Source organism: Mus caroli, chromosome 13 (assembly GCF_900094665.2).
Source record: "Mus caroli chromosome 13, CAROLI_EIJ_v1.1, whole genome shotgun sequence".
Lineage (NCBI taxonomy): Eukaryota > Metazoa > Chordata > Mammalia > Rodentia > Muridae > Mus > Mus caroli.
In genome coordinates, this window is record NC_034582.1 from 25,072,516 (window position 1) to 25,091,052 (window position 18,537).

Here is an 18,537-nt window from a genome sequence, read left to right on the forward strand (position 1 = left end):
AGGGAAGTGGGGGGCGCTATGGGGGACTTTTGGGATAGCATTGGAAATGTAATTGAGGAAAATATGTAATAAAAAATATTAAAAATTAAAAAAAAACAGCAGCAGCAGCAGCAACAGCAACAGCAACAGCATCAACAATGAAAACAAGACTCTCATATAAAATAAGGATAAATCTGTGACATTTTCCACACTCACCCACCTTTATACTTTACTCTTAATTACTGCTCTCCCTCCCTTCCTCTTTCCCTCCCTCCCCCTCTCTCTTCTCTTGGTGGTCCCCTTCCAATCCTCAAGACAGGCCCGCCCTCCTTCCCTCCCTCCCTCCCTCCCTCCCTTCCTTCCTTCCTTCCTTGCTAACACACACATTAACTGTATCCATTGCCCACTCTTGTTCTGTCTCCCTCCTTCTCCCAGGATGTCTTCCTAGTCTTTGCTGATCAAAACATTAATCAAAACAATTAATGAAACTATTTTTTTTCCTAAAAAGGAAATAAAGTTACTGAAAATAAATTTCATCATGAAACAAAAGAGCAGGTGAATTTAAAAAAAAATGAAAATAAGGTAAATTATAGACAACACTGCTATTTTCCTGTGACTTTGAAGTTGGGGAAAATAACAAGTAACTTACTCGGGTCCCTACCCTGGGGGCCAAGGCCTCCAAGAGGGCACTCCACGGAACCCTCCCTCCCTCCCTCCCTCTCTTCCCCATCTCTCTAATTTAGATAGTGATTAGTACTTCAAGAAAAAGAGCTCAGGACATCAGCTGGATGATGGGAACAGGACAAGCAGAACAGCAAGCCCACTAGGGGTCCTGTTACCTCCATTTGGGTTCTGAGAGCTCTCATTCCTGTTGTTGATGTACATATGGAGGACAACCCCTAACCAGCTGTGACACGATGAAATGGATCCCCATCCCCTGACATCACAGGTTGTGCCTTGCCCACAACTGGAATATATGTGATGGAGTGAGTCAGGTCAGCAAGCTCTCCCTCTCGGTCTCATACACGAGAAGATGTGGAGAGAAGGCAGCCATCTGCAAGTCAGGGCAAGAGCCTTCACCAGAGACAGAATCTACTGACACCTTGGTCATCTACTTTCAGCCATTGGAACTTTAAGAAAACAAATTTTTGTGGTTCAAGCTACTCAGTGTGTGGTACTTTGTTATGACAACGGAAGCCGACTAATAAATGCCTGTTGAATGCTGGGAAGATCAAAAGAGATAATCCCGACTCAGTTCTAAGACTTGGCCTGGCACAGAATGCACCCTGAAATGGTATGGATTATTACTGCCGAGGCTGAAGAGGGTGAGTAAGAGTTAGAAAAGATGACCAACAGGGAGGTTGTTTCAACAGTCTAGAGAGAGACTTCATTTACAAATCCCCGGGCTCATTCTGCAGGCTGACTGTACTCTGTCCATTGACTCTAAGCATCACAGCTTCCTTCAGCTTCCTAGCTCCTGCTCTGGCCTGCTGCATCCCCAGACCTTGCCTTATTTCTTCCTCTCCATGTCTGCCTAGTACCCTGTGTGTACGGAGCAGGTTCTACATCAGGCTCGCAGGCCAAAGCCCTCACCAGCTCCAAGCAGGTCCTCCCTTACAGATGCTACTTTCACAACCAAGGACACAAGAGTCTTCAGATCAGTCATTATCACACCTCTCCCCTGTGCCCATCAAGAGCTACTTGAGTGTGCCCCAAGCCACACTTGGGGTATGAAGGATGGTGAGAGGCTAATGTATAAGTGCCAGCTGTGGGCAGAGGGTGGATAAAGTGGCCCTTTGTGGCAAGTCCCAGCCTGTTGCTGAGGTTTTGCTTTGGTACTTGCAGAATTATCCATAAACTGCATAGAAAAGATTCGGCATGGCTAATGTGAACATGGAGGAATAGCATCAAAAGGAAGGACTTGGGAACCAGAAAGACAGCTCTAGGGGCATCAAAGTGTTCAACTTCTTCAGCCAGTTTCAGCCACAGAGCAAATGCAGATGGCACAGGGACCATTGGAGGACAGCTGGACAAGATACACACCTGTTGTAGGAGGCCCCACTAAGTCCTAGTAAGTCCCCTACTAAGTAAGCAGCCAGGCTGCATGGACGCTGGAAGGCCAGAGAGTGAGGGGTCAGGAAAAGGATGAACAGGAAAGGATAGGAGAGAGCTGAGGCATGCCAAGAAGGTTCTGAGCACCACCGGTATTAGTAGCTATCGTAAATGGACAACATAATTCATGAGGTCATGTCCAATCACAGATAAAGATACCCAAACAACCCCGAGTGTCTGGAAAGGAAACAATTTTCTCTGATAACATCTTCCTTAAGACTGCGTATGTGTCTGGTTTTATACACCGCTGTCTCAGTTTTTCTCCACAATGAATTCCTGGAAAATGCATCATGAAAGCCTGCCTTTCCTCACAGGAATAATAAAAACATGGACTGCTGCTCTCCTGTCTGTGACTCAGCATGGAACAAACTGTGATAAGACCACAACTATACCATAAAAGCAAAGGTATAACAATAACCCACACAATCCTGGGAAACTCAAACAGCAGCCTCCAAGTCATTAAAGGGAGCGTTGTAGAATGAAGGGGACCTCCAGTTTGCTCAAGTCCTGTCACTCAAAAGGTGAGGCTAACACTGAACCAAGAGAAATCAGTTTATTTCAAATCTAACAGTTAGGCTTCTTTCTGACATTTAACTGGAAAGTTGTCACAGCCTACTTCAAAGGAATTGCCCCCACGTGGGTTAAAATTGATGTAAGTATGCAGAGATGTACAGTGAACCCACAAAACAGTAAAATACAAGTGTGCCCAATTGTTTTATATTATCCAACATTTATATATTAGCTATAATAATAGCATACATATACTTCTATTTAATTGTACACTGTAACCTGTGGATAAGGCCTCCACCGTAAAAGCAAGGAAAAGAAAAAAAAAAAAAAAAGAAGAAGAAAAAAAAAGAACTCATGCAGAACCCTGAGGAGCTGCTAGCAAATTGGAAAGAATCCAAGTGTTTCCTCGGGAGGAATGACTAAGCAACGGAGTGGACTGATACAATGTTATATAACCTCTCAGCAGCCATCACTGAATGAAAAGCCCCACTGAGCCCCAAGACAGCATTCTAAAGAGGAGAGGTCACTTTTGGTGACACAGACTCCCTTTAGTCATCCATGCTCTCATAATTAACACCTTTCCCACACTCACAACTAAGCAACTACCTACAGAACTGAATACTGACGAGATAATCCTAGACCTCAGAACTTTATGGAAACTGCCTCAATGCCTAAATGAGTCTGTCAGAGCTGCACAGTCTAATGCCAGCCCTCAGGCTGCTTTAGAGTCCATTCTAGACAAGAAAATTGCTTCAAATGTTTGGATGTTTTGTTGACTTGTTTCCAAAGTTATTCTACATCACATAACTGTGAGGTCTACACTAGCAATACGAATATAGGAAGATGTATTTACTTTCTTGGTTAAAATATAACCGCCAAACTTGGTATTCTATTATCTTTACCACCATTACTTAGCAATCAGTAAGAAAGAAAAGGTCACATGTTAATATTCCCAAACCTTTCTTCCCTATACAAACATCTCATCATGTGACTGAGAAGTGATGAGCCCAGAGTGGATGTGCTCCCATTTATGCCACACAGAAGTTGAGCAGGTGTGATCCATGGAATATCAAACACCAAGTGCCACCCTGTTTATTGTGTCTAGTCTGTCTGAAAACCTACAGGCCACCGTACCATAAATGAAAACCCAACGGCTAAGTAAAGCCCAAATCAGGAATATTTTTGGGCAAATACTATTTGGAGGACAGAATTTTTGCTACTGGAGAATAGAGGTATGTACAAATAAGGAGCCAATTAGCCAGAGGATTTAGAGATTTAGAGACTAAAGTTTATGAGACGAGAAGGGTTGACTGACAGGAGTATAGTGAAAAGAGAATCATTTGATTTATGTGCGTCAAGACTTGGGCATTCTGGCTTTTGAACATACATTCATTTACAGAGAAAGCACAAAGGCTGTTCCTATCAAAACACTGCTGCTCAGTTCTCCCGAGACTCATGGGAGAAGTTAAATTAATAATCACACTGGAAGGACTTGGTCCTTCCCAAGAGGGACATCTTTTTGTCTGTTCTTCAGACAAAACCTGAGCAAATGTACTTTGCGAGGACTTTATATCACCTGAGAGGAAAGCAGGGACAATAGTTCCAGAAACCTAACACGTTTCCATCAGTGTGTGTATGTACAATTGATAACATTTGCTATTACTAACCTTCAAAGGCCAATGGCAGAAACAAATTAAATCATAATTTATCTCCAGACTCTACAAAGAAAACTTCCTAAAAGCAAGCTGCTGTTTTCCCTGTACTCATCCTCATGCTTTCAGCCTTAGATCACTCTTCCAGTCAGTATGTACACTGAATGATCTAATCAGAATGTAACCAAAGATGATTAATGCTGATGTGATGATGTAAACCTGCCTTTCCTTAGCCTGAACCATACTGGACAAAGAGTTCCCTAAGGAAACTATCAGGAGCTAAACATATAGACATGGGCCATGAAACCAACCAGTCAAATATTTCCTACCAAATCAAGTACTACATCACCAGAACAAGCTAGAAATGAATAGGTCTGACAGCAAGCCACAGCCCATCAGCAGTCCCGGCAGGGATGAGGCCAGATGACCAGCATGGCCCTGAGGGCTCTGCAGAGGCTGAACCCTGCCCCAGCAAGTCACGAAGGGCCCTGGAGTCAGGTAGCAATGTGTTTAGTGAGACAGGGGGTGAGCTGGATAGGGGCCATGCTTTCGCTTCCCATACCCAGAGTGGCAGGGGTCACTGGCAATGGGTTACAGCCCAGCCAGCTGACCCAAACTGGTATCAGGCCTGAGTATGCTGCAAACTCCTTTGACAACTTAAATCAACAGTGTGGGAACAGTCGCCCACAGCTTAGCCAGGTTCCTGCCACAATCCATTGATTGGAATTAACTGATTACATCTCTTAGGGCTCTGGACAACAGCCAAGTCATGAGTGTCCTGAATATTAATTCACCCCTAGCAAAATATGCTCAAAATTCACTCTGGAAGTGGGCATGAACCTCTAGAATATTGTTTTATTTTGTTTATTTCTATACTAACAGGAGGGCCAGATAATGGTAGACACAATCTGAAGATTAGTATTCATAGAGTGCCACCAGAGAGAAGGCACTGTTCCCTGGGTCACCATCACTCCATAGCTTAGTAGCCTTCCTACAACCTACTGAGTCCATTCCAGAGCATTCATCTGCTCAGAGACCACAGGGGCAGAGATTTCTGAACAAACGTATCTTGTTATAGATACATATATCGAGTTCTCTCTCTCTCTCTCTCTCTCTCTGTGTATGTGTGTGTGTGTGTGTGTGTGTGTGTGTTTGTGTGTGTGAAGAAATGTTGTCCTTATTTTATTGACAACTTGCTCAACATTTTAGCTAGGATTGCAGCCTGGTTCACCGGACTCTAGTCCCGCACTGTCAGCCACTGGGCTGAAATCAAATCTTGTTTCTCACTGTTACTTAATTTAGTTCTTAAAAAATTCATTACATTTATGTAGTGCCTGTGAGAAAGGTGGGTGGGGATGTGGGTCATGTGAGGGAGTCAAAGGACAATTTGCAGGAGATGGTTGTCTCCTTCTACCATGGACAGAGCCTTGGTAGCAGCTGCCTTAAGAGGCTAAGCCAGCATCTCCCTCCCACTATCCAATTCTGATTGCTTCTACATAGCCATTGCTTGAAGGTATGTTCTGAGGCCCCATGAGCCTCAGCAGCTCTCTTCCTAAGTGCATGGGTCCAAACAGTATTTACCTGCTTTTGTATTTTTCACTTAGTTGTGCACTTTAAAAACTTACATAATATTACTTATGAGTCTGCTAAAGCTCTTTGGGTCCAATACAGAAATCTTTAAAATAGCCAACTAACTTCTTGCCAGGAAGTGCCAAAGAAAATCAAAAGTCTAAACGAAACAAAGTCGACAGCACCTGAGGAAGGACACCCAAGGGAGACTTCAGGCTTCCACGAGCTTCATGCATGCACACATGCCATACATGCATATAGATGCCAAACATGCATCCATGCATACACATTCATGAGTACACACACATACAGAGAAGAAAAAGAAAATCAATAGACTTCCCTAATCAAAAAGAGAGGGTGGAGGAAAGAGAAAAGGAAAAACCAGGCTGTGAAGAGCCCAGGAAAGCAGGAGAGAATATGAAAATATATGAATGTATGGATTAATTCATCAGGCCATTAGCTGATCACAAATGTGGACATCTAAAGCACCTTCTAATTTCACATGCTCATGATTATGTTAAGTACACTGTCCAAACCATGCATCCATTGGGGTTTTCCTTTCCTTTTCTATTCTAGAGAGCAGGGGTTCTTAACCTTCCTAATTCGGCAACCCTTTAATAAAGTTCCTCATGTTGTGGTAACCTCAACTATAAAGTTATTTTTTATTGCTACCTCATAAATATAATTTTGCTACTGAGTAGTGTCTCAGTTCCTAAAATCATCAGAAATATGTGTTTTCTGATGGTTATGACCCAGAGGTTGAGAACTACTATTCTAGAGGAAAGAGAGAAAGAATAAGAAATGTTTCTAGCACTATAGTGTTTAGACTGATAAACAGCATCATTGCCCAGGTGGTGATGAGGGCTGAAATCTCAAAAGTCTTAAGATGCAGTTAGGAGGCTCAGAAGTTCAAGGCCACACTCACACTACATTAGAACCTCTCTCATAAAATACAAACAAATCAATAAACATTTAGGAAATTGGTGTTAAGTACCCCTCTCTGGACACAAAGTGTTAAGTGGTAAAGGATGTGGTCTGAGAAAGATAGGGTCTACCATATTAATATAGTGACCTAAAAAAGGAACCAACCTACAAATGAAATTAGGAACAACTTTTAGGATTCTCTCCCTATGACCTGACAAAATAAGAAAATTAAATGCCCCTACGTATGACTTAGACTCTCCTGCTGGCCTGTTAGTGGTTATACTCATTCTGAGGGAGGAACCTGAATCAGGAGGTCACCTGCGGCCTGTCACTACAGAGATGATGCCTCCTGTACACATCCAATTAATAGGAACGATTCCCAATCACTGCAATGCCCAGAAGACAAGCAGTGTATTTAATCATCGACAGCAGCAGGGCCCATGGGCCTCTATGACACCGAGGGGCTGCCTACAGCTTTTGGCAAAAATAATGATTTGCATTTCCTGGACCCAAGGCCCTAGTATTTATGCTAGATGGCCTCCAGTCTATTTCCTCATGTCAAACAAAAGTCCTGTAGGAACTCTAATTCTACACCCAGCACCTGACACACCAGTAGGAAGATTATGACAGAAATCTAAATTACAAAATATATAGGAAGCCTGCAGTACAGTAACAAATGGGCTCCTATAGAAATAAATCCTCATAAAACTAAGGCAGAGGTGCTCTGAATGAAAAACAGTAATTTAATGGCCAGGACAACTGAAACCAATTAATTATAAACAAGAAAGGAAAGAAAAACCATGTTACAAATGAAGATGATGGAAGATGCCGCAAATGCCACACAGGGTCTCACTTCTCTGAAAGGGCTGTAAAGGAAGGGCCAGAGATGCCCCCCACCTTCCCAAAGCAAAGCAGGCCAACAATAAAGCAACCAACCACTGGAAGCACAACTGTTCAAGTTCAAGCCAGTAAGGTTTTATTCAGCTCTCTCAGAGTTAAGAAACCCCAAACTACCCAACATTACTACAGATGCTCACAAGGGAGGCCACCAAACAGAGCTTCTGAAGCGTATGCAGGAAGTTCTCCAGGCCTCCATAAAGGGTGACCCTTCCCCTCCCCATGTGCCTCAAGCTAGCCTATGCCTCACTGCGACCCTATCACAAGCCTGTGCCATTACACCAGTATGTTTTGAGAAAAAGAGTGATTACCGTCAACAATACAAATATTGTTGATGTCATGTGCAAAACCAGGCATGCCATTCAAGAATAATGATTATAAAATCATTTGGTTTTAGGGGCACCCATTAAAACCATAAAGTAAGAAAGTTAAAAACGGTATATCCTGACAAAGAGACTCTTAGTGGCTGCTTCATAACTGATTCATTTCATCCAAGAATGGATATATAGGGGCCTGGAATGAATGATGTGTCTTGCAACTTCCTGTGTGCTTAGGCATGACCATGTTCTATTCAAAGAAAACACACACAGACTCACATATTAAACAACCTTCCACACCATGTTTTCTGCTTGCTTTCTCTCCCTGTCTTGGTGTTTGGAATACAGACTTGAGAGTTAGCTTTGAATTAGTTACCATGAATCTTAAGATAGAGAGTCATGCTAATGATAGCTGAACATCAAAGCTACCTTGGGCCATGGGAGCTAAGGTCTATCCTGTAACCCTGCGGCTCTCCATGCTCCCTCTGCCAAGCTCTGATCTTCACTGATGCTCAAAGATCAGCCTCCACCTTCTTTCTTCTGTCAATTTGATTTCTCTCACTTGGAAACAAGTCGGGCTGTAAGCATGCAATAATAATAGACACACATACACACACACACACACACACACACACACACACACACACACACACACACCAGTGTGATCTAGCTAACACCTTTCCCAATCCTGGTGGGATTATGTGCCATCACAAAAGCAAGGTCAAACAAATCATATTTTTTACTAAAGAATGCTATATTATATAATACCTGTGTCTAAGTATTTCCTTACTGACAGAAAAACAAACAACACAAAATAAAACAAAACAAAAACATCAAAACCAACCATTCGTGTCCTTCTTCTTTATGAAATTAATAGATTTCATTATAGTGCACCTAACATTGTGGCTACAGGCACTTGTCTGTTAGCCACAAGGTAAAAGCATCAGATCTTAGAACACAGTTTTAGTCACATCTTCAAGTTCCACTCCTAACTGACAGAAGACCAAAGCAGAACAGGAGCATTTTCTTACTTTTTAGGTCAATATCTAGCTATGTAGTCAGGCTGACCTCAAGCTGTTAAATGGCTTGCCTCAATCTCTCCAGCCCTGGGATAACAGATGCATACTATCATACCCTGCTTTGATTTTTTTAAATTAACATTAATTCTCAGTGATTTGTGCTTCTGAAATGTAAACATGTTGGCCCATGGTTCCCCTCCTGCTTCAGGACTGGGTATAGCATTGGGTTCTTAGCCACAGAGAACACACACACACACACACACACACACACACACACACACACACGTTAATTGCCCTGGGCACACCTTCCTTCATTGCTACATAGCTTCTGGAGAATGCCTGTCGCGGAGCAGACCACTGAGAGGATGAAGCTCAGAGATGTGAATACAGAATGATGCTAAGCACAAAGCCAAGGTGGCAGAGCGGCAGTAACTGGACCCCACCTGCCTGGCACCTGCACAGGAGGCTCGGGGCCTACGGTTATGGATTTAGGCGAAGACAAGCAAAGACGTGTGTCTCATGCTCTATGTACTTTATTCTAGGAACAGGAAGTTCTTGAAAGGAGAAACTGACTTAACATAAAATTGTCACTACATAGGTTCTGCAAGAAAACATTGCTACAATATAGGAGAAACTTGGACAAAAGCAATGGCTCAGTGGTTACGGCTGCATACCATTCTTGCAGAAGACCAGAGTGCAATTCCCAGCTCCCACATCAAGTGACTCATAACTGCCTTTAACTCCAGCACCAGCACATCTAGAACCTCTGTCATCCAAGAACACCTGCCGTCATGTGGTCACACACTAAGACACACTGATACATATGACTTGAAAAATAAGATAAAAGACATGAAAAGCCTTGGTATTGAACCTTATTTGAAGATATGCACATGTATAAGACTTTAGGAACACTTTCATTTTTGATCACTCCGGTGCTGACAAAGATCTCACAGCTTCTCCTTGTGATCACATTCATACACAGGTCATTATCCTCTAATCAAGTCCCTCAGAATGGACTTCGAGTGACCCCCTAAAGGAAGAGATGTTGATGACAAGACAAGGTGGCATATATCTAGAGAAGGATTGAGCCATTTTAAACATTCTGTTTAATTGCACAGCCTAGTCTTGATTGACAAACTGCCATTCCTAATCACTCTAATCTGAGCTCAGTCAGGAGCTCTGTGACTGGTCACTTAACCTCCCTATGCCTCCATGTCCTACCCTGTAAAATGGGGAGACTAATTTCTTTCTAGTACGTGCCACTGATAAACTGATGCATAAACGTTCAGCTAAGAAAAGTCTACCTGGCCATCACTGCCAGCAATAAGCCAGCAGGCTCCCCCAGAGCACAGAATCTCTGTAAGAGATAAGTATTGCATTTTATGAAAAAGAATCTGTTCGTTTTCACAAAAAAGATTGGTAAAATTTTTCCTGTAGGAAGAAAGCTTTAACTACAGCAGACTGAGGCCACCACTTCAAGCCTCCTTCCTAATGGGATTCCAAAGTGGGGTTGCCTCACTTATTCAATGCTTGTCATTCCCAGCTCCTGACTGTACAGCCCTCACTGCTGTATGCAAAGGTTGCGCGTACACAGCCTCTGCAGGGTCTCTCTGAGTACATACTAAGCACCATGTAGGGACCTGGGACCAACGTAAGACCATGAAGAGCCTTTAGTTTAGATATTTGTATATGGCAACAGCTAGAACAGATGCCCTATTTGGAAAAGAAAAACAACTCAGCAATACTAATTTTTCCCCATAAATCCTCTAGCATCCATCTTGTTCATAGGTGGCCACTGGGGCTGACATTTGGCCCTTACCTCCTGTCTTTTTGTAAACTGCAATGTCCCTTGTCTTCTTCAGGGTTAGTTCTTCCTGGATCTCTGTGATGACTAGTCCTGATTTTCCAACTTGGTCACACCTGGAATCAACTAGAAACCAAGCAGCAGGGCATGCCAGTGAGGGGTTGTTCTTGATTGGATTGTTTGAGGGGAGAAGACCCGCCCTGATTCTGGGCCACATCTGGTGGCAGCCCACAGAAAAGGACATGGAAGAAAACAGCTTTTCCTTTTTGCCTGCTCACCCTCACTCTCCCTGCCAAGTTCGTCTATCCTGCTGCTAAGGCACTTCTTCTCTGGTATTAGAGCTCGAATCTTTTAAATTCCAACTTAATTTGAAGATCAGCTGAGACAGCCAGTCTCAAGGACTGACCAACTATTAGATTCGTGGCCTTTCCATCAGGAGACAGCCATTGGTGGGACTAGGCAAATGGTAGCCTGTAAGCCATTCTAATAGATCCTGTATATATTCATTCTGTAAGTTCTGTTCTGCTAGAGAAACCGGATTAACCTTTTCCTTTCTCTCCTCCTCCCCTTTCTCTAATACACACATGCACTGTATCTGCTGTTCAAATGCTTCCCTGTGACCTACCTGCTTCATCTACCTGTTGACCCACAGTTCCTACAGCCTGTTACATGGCCACATCCTGATCCCAGCTCAGGATCTAGCCAGTCCTCTTTGGCCCACAGCTGCATCAGCCTCTATGCACTAACGCTGAGACAGAGAACCCCTTTAGCCATGCCTTCTTCCATTAAATAAATTTGGATCATTACAGCATGGAAGATAAGGATTTGGGCCCCAAACAACTTTGCAGTTTCTCAGCACTAGCCTGAACATTTTCCTGTCTTCCAACTTCCTCTGAAAGCAAATCAGTACACAAACTTCATCTTCACTCAGGTTCTTTGTATATGGGCAGAAGGAAGCCACCAGATTCTGACCAAAATGTCACATAAACAGTACCTAGCCCAGCTCCAAATAGAGCCCTTGTTTCTCTATGAAGCTTTCTGAATCAGGCCAGGTTTCTCTCAGCATTCTTGGCTCCCAAGCTCCCACAAGAATGGCCCTTTAAGCTCTTCTTCCAACATTAAGGCTTTTAAACAAACTCCTCGACATTTGGCCCACAAAGCAGTTCTAGTGGCCTAAGAACCATGGTAAAGTTAACCATCACAGTGGCTCCAGTTCTTAGTACCAGTTCCCATCTGAGTGTCTTTTCTGTTGTTATGATGTTGACAAAACCGAGTTAATGGAGAAAGAGTTTATTCTGGCTCACAGGTTACACTGCATTTCAAGTTGGTCACATTATACACGGAGTCAGCAGCTGCTTCACTCCTTTCTCTACTGGAAGTCTAGGTCCCAGCCAGGAATGGCACTACCCACAGTGGATAGGTCATCCCACCCTAATTAAGGCAATCCGGATGCTCACAGGCCCACGTGCCAGATTCTAGACTGCATCACATTGACAACACTAACCATGGCACAATTCTGTTCACCATTCTACCTGTATCTGTGACTTCTGTCGTCATTTTAGCTGAGTCTGACACAGGCTGGAAGGGTTTATTGTTGTGACTTTTGTCATCATTTTAGCTGAGTTGTCTGATCCAGGCTTTGGAAGGGTTTACTGTGGCGCATGGTTTGAGGCAACAGTTCATCATGGTAGGGGAAGAACCTGGTCACAATGTGTCCGCAGTCAGGAAGCAGATAAAGATGAATGCAGGGATCCAGCTCCTGTTAACCTGTCCCATTTTATTCAGCGAGATGGTGCTGCCCATACTGGGGACTGATCACCCACTCCACTCAGTTAATTACTTCTGAAAGTATCCTCACGTGTACCCAACCCAGACTTGTGCCTCATTAATGTTGTAGGTGATTTAATGCAATCAAGCTGACAATCCAGTTAGCCAGGACACAAGTCACATTCCCAAGCACTTAGCTATGCCTTATACGGTGTATTAATTTTCTTTCTTTCTTTTATTTTAATGTATGTGTGTGTACATATGTGTGAACTATATGTATGTGTACATGTGGAAGCTAAAGGATGATTTTCAAGAGTTGGTCTGCTTCAAACTTTGGACTAGCTTTGTCCTTGAGAATGAAAATGTTAATACATGCAAAGTTCTTGGCATACAAGTAAGTGCTGAAAAATATTCAGATATTGGTTTTAATGTTATCAAACTATCATTGGTATTGCTCTTGTTACATTTATTTCATGTAATTAATGTTATTGGTTTTGATGTTATCAAACTATCATTGGTATTGCTCTTGTTACATTTACTTCATTTAATTAATGTTAGAACCAGAATAAAAATCACAAGCTGAAATAAGAGTCTCACACCCTATTCCCCATAAGTTAATTATTGCAGATTTCAAGAAAACGTTTTAATCCCTCCCATCCCCTTCATTCTCACCTGATGCACATTTGCGCTGTGTGTATGGGGAAGCTTTGGTGTAATCATGAGGCAACATACTAGTGGACTTTGAAAGCACTGACAAAGAAGAGAGCCTTGTTAGGAACAACCTACTTCACAGATCTGGACTGGGAGCTGTATTTCAGGGGCATAGTTCTGAGGCAAGAGAGATGTACCAAGGTTTAGAGGATGAAACCCTTTTGTTTTCTGAGAGGATAATGCAATCACAAAAACTAGAAAGTGTCGGGAATGGTGTGATACTTTTTCTTCACCAGGCTAGAAGGAACTGAGAAGCCAAATCAATAGACAATACACTAATTTTGTAACAAATGAATTGAACCTGTGGTGTTCACAACATCTTATGGTATTAAAACACACAATACAAAAATTTACCCAGCATGCATTTCTCCAATTGTAACTAGAGCACACCCTGCAAAGAACGCCAATGTGTTTTCTGCTGACACTTGTCCCGATGAAATATTTACTGTGCTAAAACTTCTATGGAAAACAACAGAAAGAAGGGAGAACACCACTTTGTACAGCGAAATGACAAAGATAAACTAGTGAACAAGGCCTTAGGGACAACAGAAGAGCAGCCTAGTTAGAGACATCAGAAACAACATAATCCAGGAGAGCCAGAGAGCACTCCTGAAGACGTGATTTCAGAGGAGCCTATTCAGAGGCCACCAGCACATCTGGAAACGCATCTGGAGAAAATAGAACCATCTAATCCTTGCTAAGTGGCTCTTTTTTTTTTTTTTTTCCTTATTCAGGTTATTTTTTTCCTCCTGTTTTTGAGATAGGATCCCATTCTATAGTCTAGGCTGGCTTGAAATTGTGGCAATCATCCTTGCACACACTGAGATTAAAGGCCTTGAGTTACTATACCCAACCACCATTTTTATTTCTAAGCCACTAGGATCAACACTAGGTGAAACAAGGTGGAAAAAAAAAAAACACAGAAATTTAAATGCTGTTTTTTTTTTTTCCCCTAGCTTGTTCTGGTAATGGACACTTGAGTAACCTGCCCTAATGACTGGAAAGAAAGATAATCCTGGATGTAGGTGGGTTAGTGTGATTCTTTCTCGGAGTCTGGGACTGAGGGGGCATATACCTGACCTCCTTTATAACACTCCCCAAAGTCAGGGAATCATAATAAAACTAACACAAAATAGTAAAACAACAAAAAGAAACCCAAACTTCCTCAAATTGGGAAAAATACTCACAAATTACACAGGAAAAAAAGAATAATTCATATTTTTTAAAATCTCAGGAACACACTATGAAGTGAAATGTAGGTATAATTAAAAAAATATAAAAACAGACTTTTTAAAAAATTGAATTTATTGCTTTGTTTAACAGTTTTTCTTCCATGCTCCTACAAAGTCCACTATGCATTTCAAGAAACCATCAATTCATTTAAATGAAAGTGTCTGTTGGGTTCGTATATCTGAGTAGACTTCAAGTCATATGACTCTCTGCTTGTGGCCAGCTGTTTTAAATGAGCATGTTAAGTAATTTAGACACTTTTTTTTTTTGCAAAGGCTGCATGATTTAATAAATTCCCATATGCCTCAACTAGTGCCAAGCCTACCAGGTTATCTTCAGTGCAGCTGCTGTTATGATAATAGCTGCCAACTTTCAAACAACTGAAGAGAATAATGAATAAGCTATGAGCTGGCTCACAGGTAAACTTAGATTGCTCCCAGCTAAAATGTGGGCCATTTTCAACTGTAAAAGAAAATTAATTAAAAAGAGTTCGCCTCCCCTCCACTGTGTGAGAAACAGGGCTCAATGAAGACCTTTGCATTTGTAGTTTAAAAGCCTGCAGCTTCAGGTAAACTCGTTATATCTGTGTATTCCAAACTTGATGCTATGGGTTGTAGTAAAGGCGGGCTTTGTGAGGAGACAGATTGGTTAGGGCCTCATCCCTCATTCACAGCACAAAGATCTGAGAACCTCACAATGTTGAAAGAAGTAGGTGGCGCCTGTTCATTAGAGACTCCTTACAAAAGGCTCTGAAGATGTTAGAGGAAATGAGATATATAGGGGAAGAAACACAGTTATTATATACATGCATGGAATTGTTAAATAATAGTTAATCAATAAAAATAAGGGAAAGAAAGTAAGGAAAAGATGAAAAATCCATCAAATACAGCAAGTTCTATCAGGATGACTTAGTGATCAACAGTGGACACAAGTCAGAATGTGTAAACCTTTATAAGAATGGAGTGTCACTCTGAACATTAATAAATGCTGGACAAAACAATATTATCAGTCTCAGAGTAACTCTGGGACTTAAGTATTCCTAAAAGCAGTGCAAATTTATCTTACATAAGACATGCTAGTTTTTAATGGGGTAAGTCATGAAGACTAGCAACCAGTGTAATATGCCATCTATTTCCAACTGCCCATAATAACCGAGGATTATTTACTGGATGGATGAGGTTAATCAGAGGGGCTAAACAAGTTGTCTTCATGAGAGAACAGAGCTCTCTCTTATGTGCTGCTTTCATGAATGACTTTATAGGGTACCTGAGGTTTCCTCAGCTCTCCTGTTGGCTTTGATTCAGTTTCCCACTGTATCCTACTTATTATCTAACTGAGAACTTCACTATACAGATTCACTTCTGATCTTGCTGTAGGAGGACAATGCTTAGTAAACTTTAAACTCCCCTGTACATGCAGACTGGCTACCATCAGCCTTCATTCTTGTAGCCAGAGACTGAAATTATGAAATTAAGCGCATGTGTGGGATGGAATATATTCTCCAGGCATCCTTAGTACTTAGATTCGCCAAGGATCTCTGGGGTCTGTGATGCTGGAAACCCTAAAGTACCCCATTAGAGCTCTTGGTCCTAAGATCTCTACCAGTCAGACTAAGCATGGGAAAATACCTAAATGCCTCAGATAACAGAGATGACAAGGAGAAGTCTCAGAATTTCTTCTGTGGAAAATGGCAAGGGATGAATTTCTAATATCTTAATGTGATTCATATCTGATCTTTATACAGCTCATGAAGGCTACTGAAAATGTCCAAGATGCAACACATTCAACAGGTCTGTCTTCAGAAGTACATGAAAGGCCAGAACTTGCTGTGACACTATTGCCCAGTTTAGTCACCACAATAATCCGCCCTCCCCACCCCCACCCCCGGCAACAAGTGGGTCAATACTCAACCCAGGTAGAGCAGAGGTGTTGAGGCCTCAGTCCCATTCCAGCACAAGAACCCCAAAAACGTACTTGAAAGGGATTCTGGTCTATCTATACATGGGGATATTTGCCTACACTATTGAATGGCATGTATGAAATAAGCTTGCTCTTTTTGTCACTGCAACATAAAAGGTAAGAAATTTCCCAATAATAATAGTTAGCTTGCTATTTGGGAAACCTTCTCCGGGGCCATCATGTTTGGAAGGATTTTATTACATGAGACAAGTTTATCTACAAAAACAACCACCAATGCAATGAAAGAATATGGCATATATTTAGCATAAAAATCCACATTCTTTAGCTTGGGACAGTTCTACTCAAGATCCAAGAGTATAGGAGATAGAAAAGATTTGCAATGACTCCGTGTTACTTTGAAGCCTGCAAACATTTAATGCTTGAATTACACAATCCTGGAGTAACTACACTTCCTATTCCTGATTTGATTATTCGAACAATTAGCCATATTTGTTTGAATGTACCCTAAATGTCTTTATTCTTGGTGATTAGAATAATCAAGGCCTGCCTAGAGGTGGAAAGAAATTGAAAGACACGTTAAGAAAGATGAGAAGAGGAAAAGGGAGAAGATGGGAAATGGTGTATGCCATAAAAATTAGTGAGCAATTAACGGTGGAAAAAATAATTGCTTACAATTTGTATAAAGCAATCATACCCATGTAAGACAGCGACGTGGCGCAAGAGCACATAATTATGAATAACGAGATGGAAACAACAGCAGTGGGGGTAAAACATCAATTACAGACAGCAGAGAGGACCACAGCACAAATGTGCCAAGAGAAATGACACATTCCCAGAGGTGAGGATGGTGCCCTGGATTTGAGGAGGGTCTAGGTGACCGTGGCCAGCACCTCTGTTTCCTATCTTGTCTAATCACAGAATGCATTTCATGTTTGAAAGAGAGATTCTGAAGAGCATAATTATGGACTGCAAGTGCTTTCTGTGGAAACAAAATTATCACTCATGTCTGAGATTGTGTAAATAAGCCTTCATTTTGGCCAACAGCAATCTGAACTGAAGAAAACAGAATCCTCCAGCCTTGCTGTAAACTGCAAGTACTCAAGCGAACTCTAGGGATCAGTGTGTAAGAGCAAAGACATTCCAGAAGCTGCAAACCGTGGATCAGGTCGGGGGATAGGATCCACTTTGCAGTGACAGACTTGGTCCCTTCCTCCATGTTAAAGCCAGCTCACAACTTACGAAGGCCACATGAAAGGAGATGTAAAGGCTAGGGAAGGGAAGCATTTGATAGTCAGCAGGTCAGGTATGAAAATAATCACAGTTTGGACTGCCTTAGGAAGGTGGGCGGGCAAGCTTACACAAATCACCAGAACACTGTACACTCATGGAAGGGGAAAGAAGAAACCACATCAAGGGCCCCAAGGAAACTTGAGGCTTGGGGGGCTTCCGGAGTCTCGCCCTCTGCCATGGATCTTAACTGAGAGGCCAGCCTAAGTGCTCTGCTGCCGCCACACACCTCAGGAAGACTGAACGAAAGGGCTATTTCCCTAAGTGCTAGCAGACTTACTTCTCCTTGAGAAAATCCACAACTCTTTTGAAGTCGGCCACGCAGTACTCTCTCTTCATGTCCATGAGCACACTGTCAGAGGCAGACTGCACTGGGATGTGGAGGAAAGCGTAGACTCTGGGGTGGTTGAGGATTTTTGCCATTTCCTGAGAGAGATGACAGGAGAAACATTCATTATTTTAACCAATCTGAGGCCGCGCCTGTCCTTCAGAACTACACATGTTAGTGAAACACTCAACAAATGGCCTGCTCGTTATGACTCTTAAGGCCGCTTCAGCTGATCCTGTTCCAGGGTGATAGTGTCTGGTATTTAAAAAAAAAAAAAAAGTGAAATCAGACAGAGCCAAAGAAAAGGTGTTTTTGAGTGCTTCAAACTTAACCAGCATTTCTTCCTCACAAAGAAGTTTTGTATCCCACCTGGTGACATTAGCAGAGGACACCTCAGCCTTAAGGAGCTGAGCTCTCAAGATATTGTCGACTTGAATACAGCAAGTTTTAAATTTAAGTTCAAAGTGTGCTTTCTCAATACTGAAGATAAGAGAACCCAGAGTTCTTTCCT

General features: G+C 42.2%; 1 protein-coding gene across 2 annotated transcripts in view; it reads right to left on the reverse strand.

The window, feature by feature from the left end:
* The window catches only part of Cdkal1 (CDK5 regulatory subunit associated protein 1 like 1), a 661,435-nt gene that overhangs the window by 303,125 nt on the left and 339,773 nt on the right, over nt 1–18,537 (reverse strand). For both annotated transcript variants that reach the window (XR_002379517.1, XM_021180436.1), the window contains exon 11: nt 17,979–18,124. Coding sequence is in view for 1 of the 2 variants with exons in the window: in XM_021180436.1 (XP_021036095.1) it covers nt 17,979–18,124 (146 nt within the window). In the remaining variant the exon portion in view is untranslated. The remainder of the gene's footprint in view (nt 1–17,978; nt 18,125–18,537) is intronic.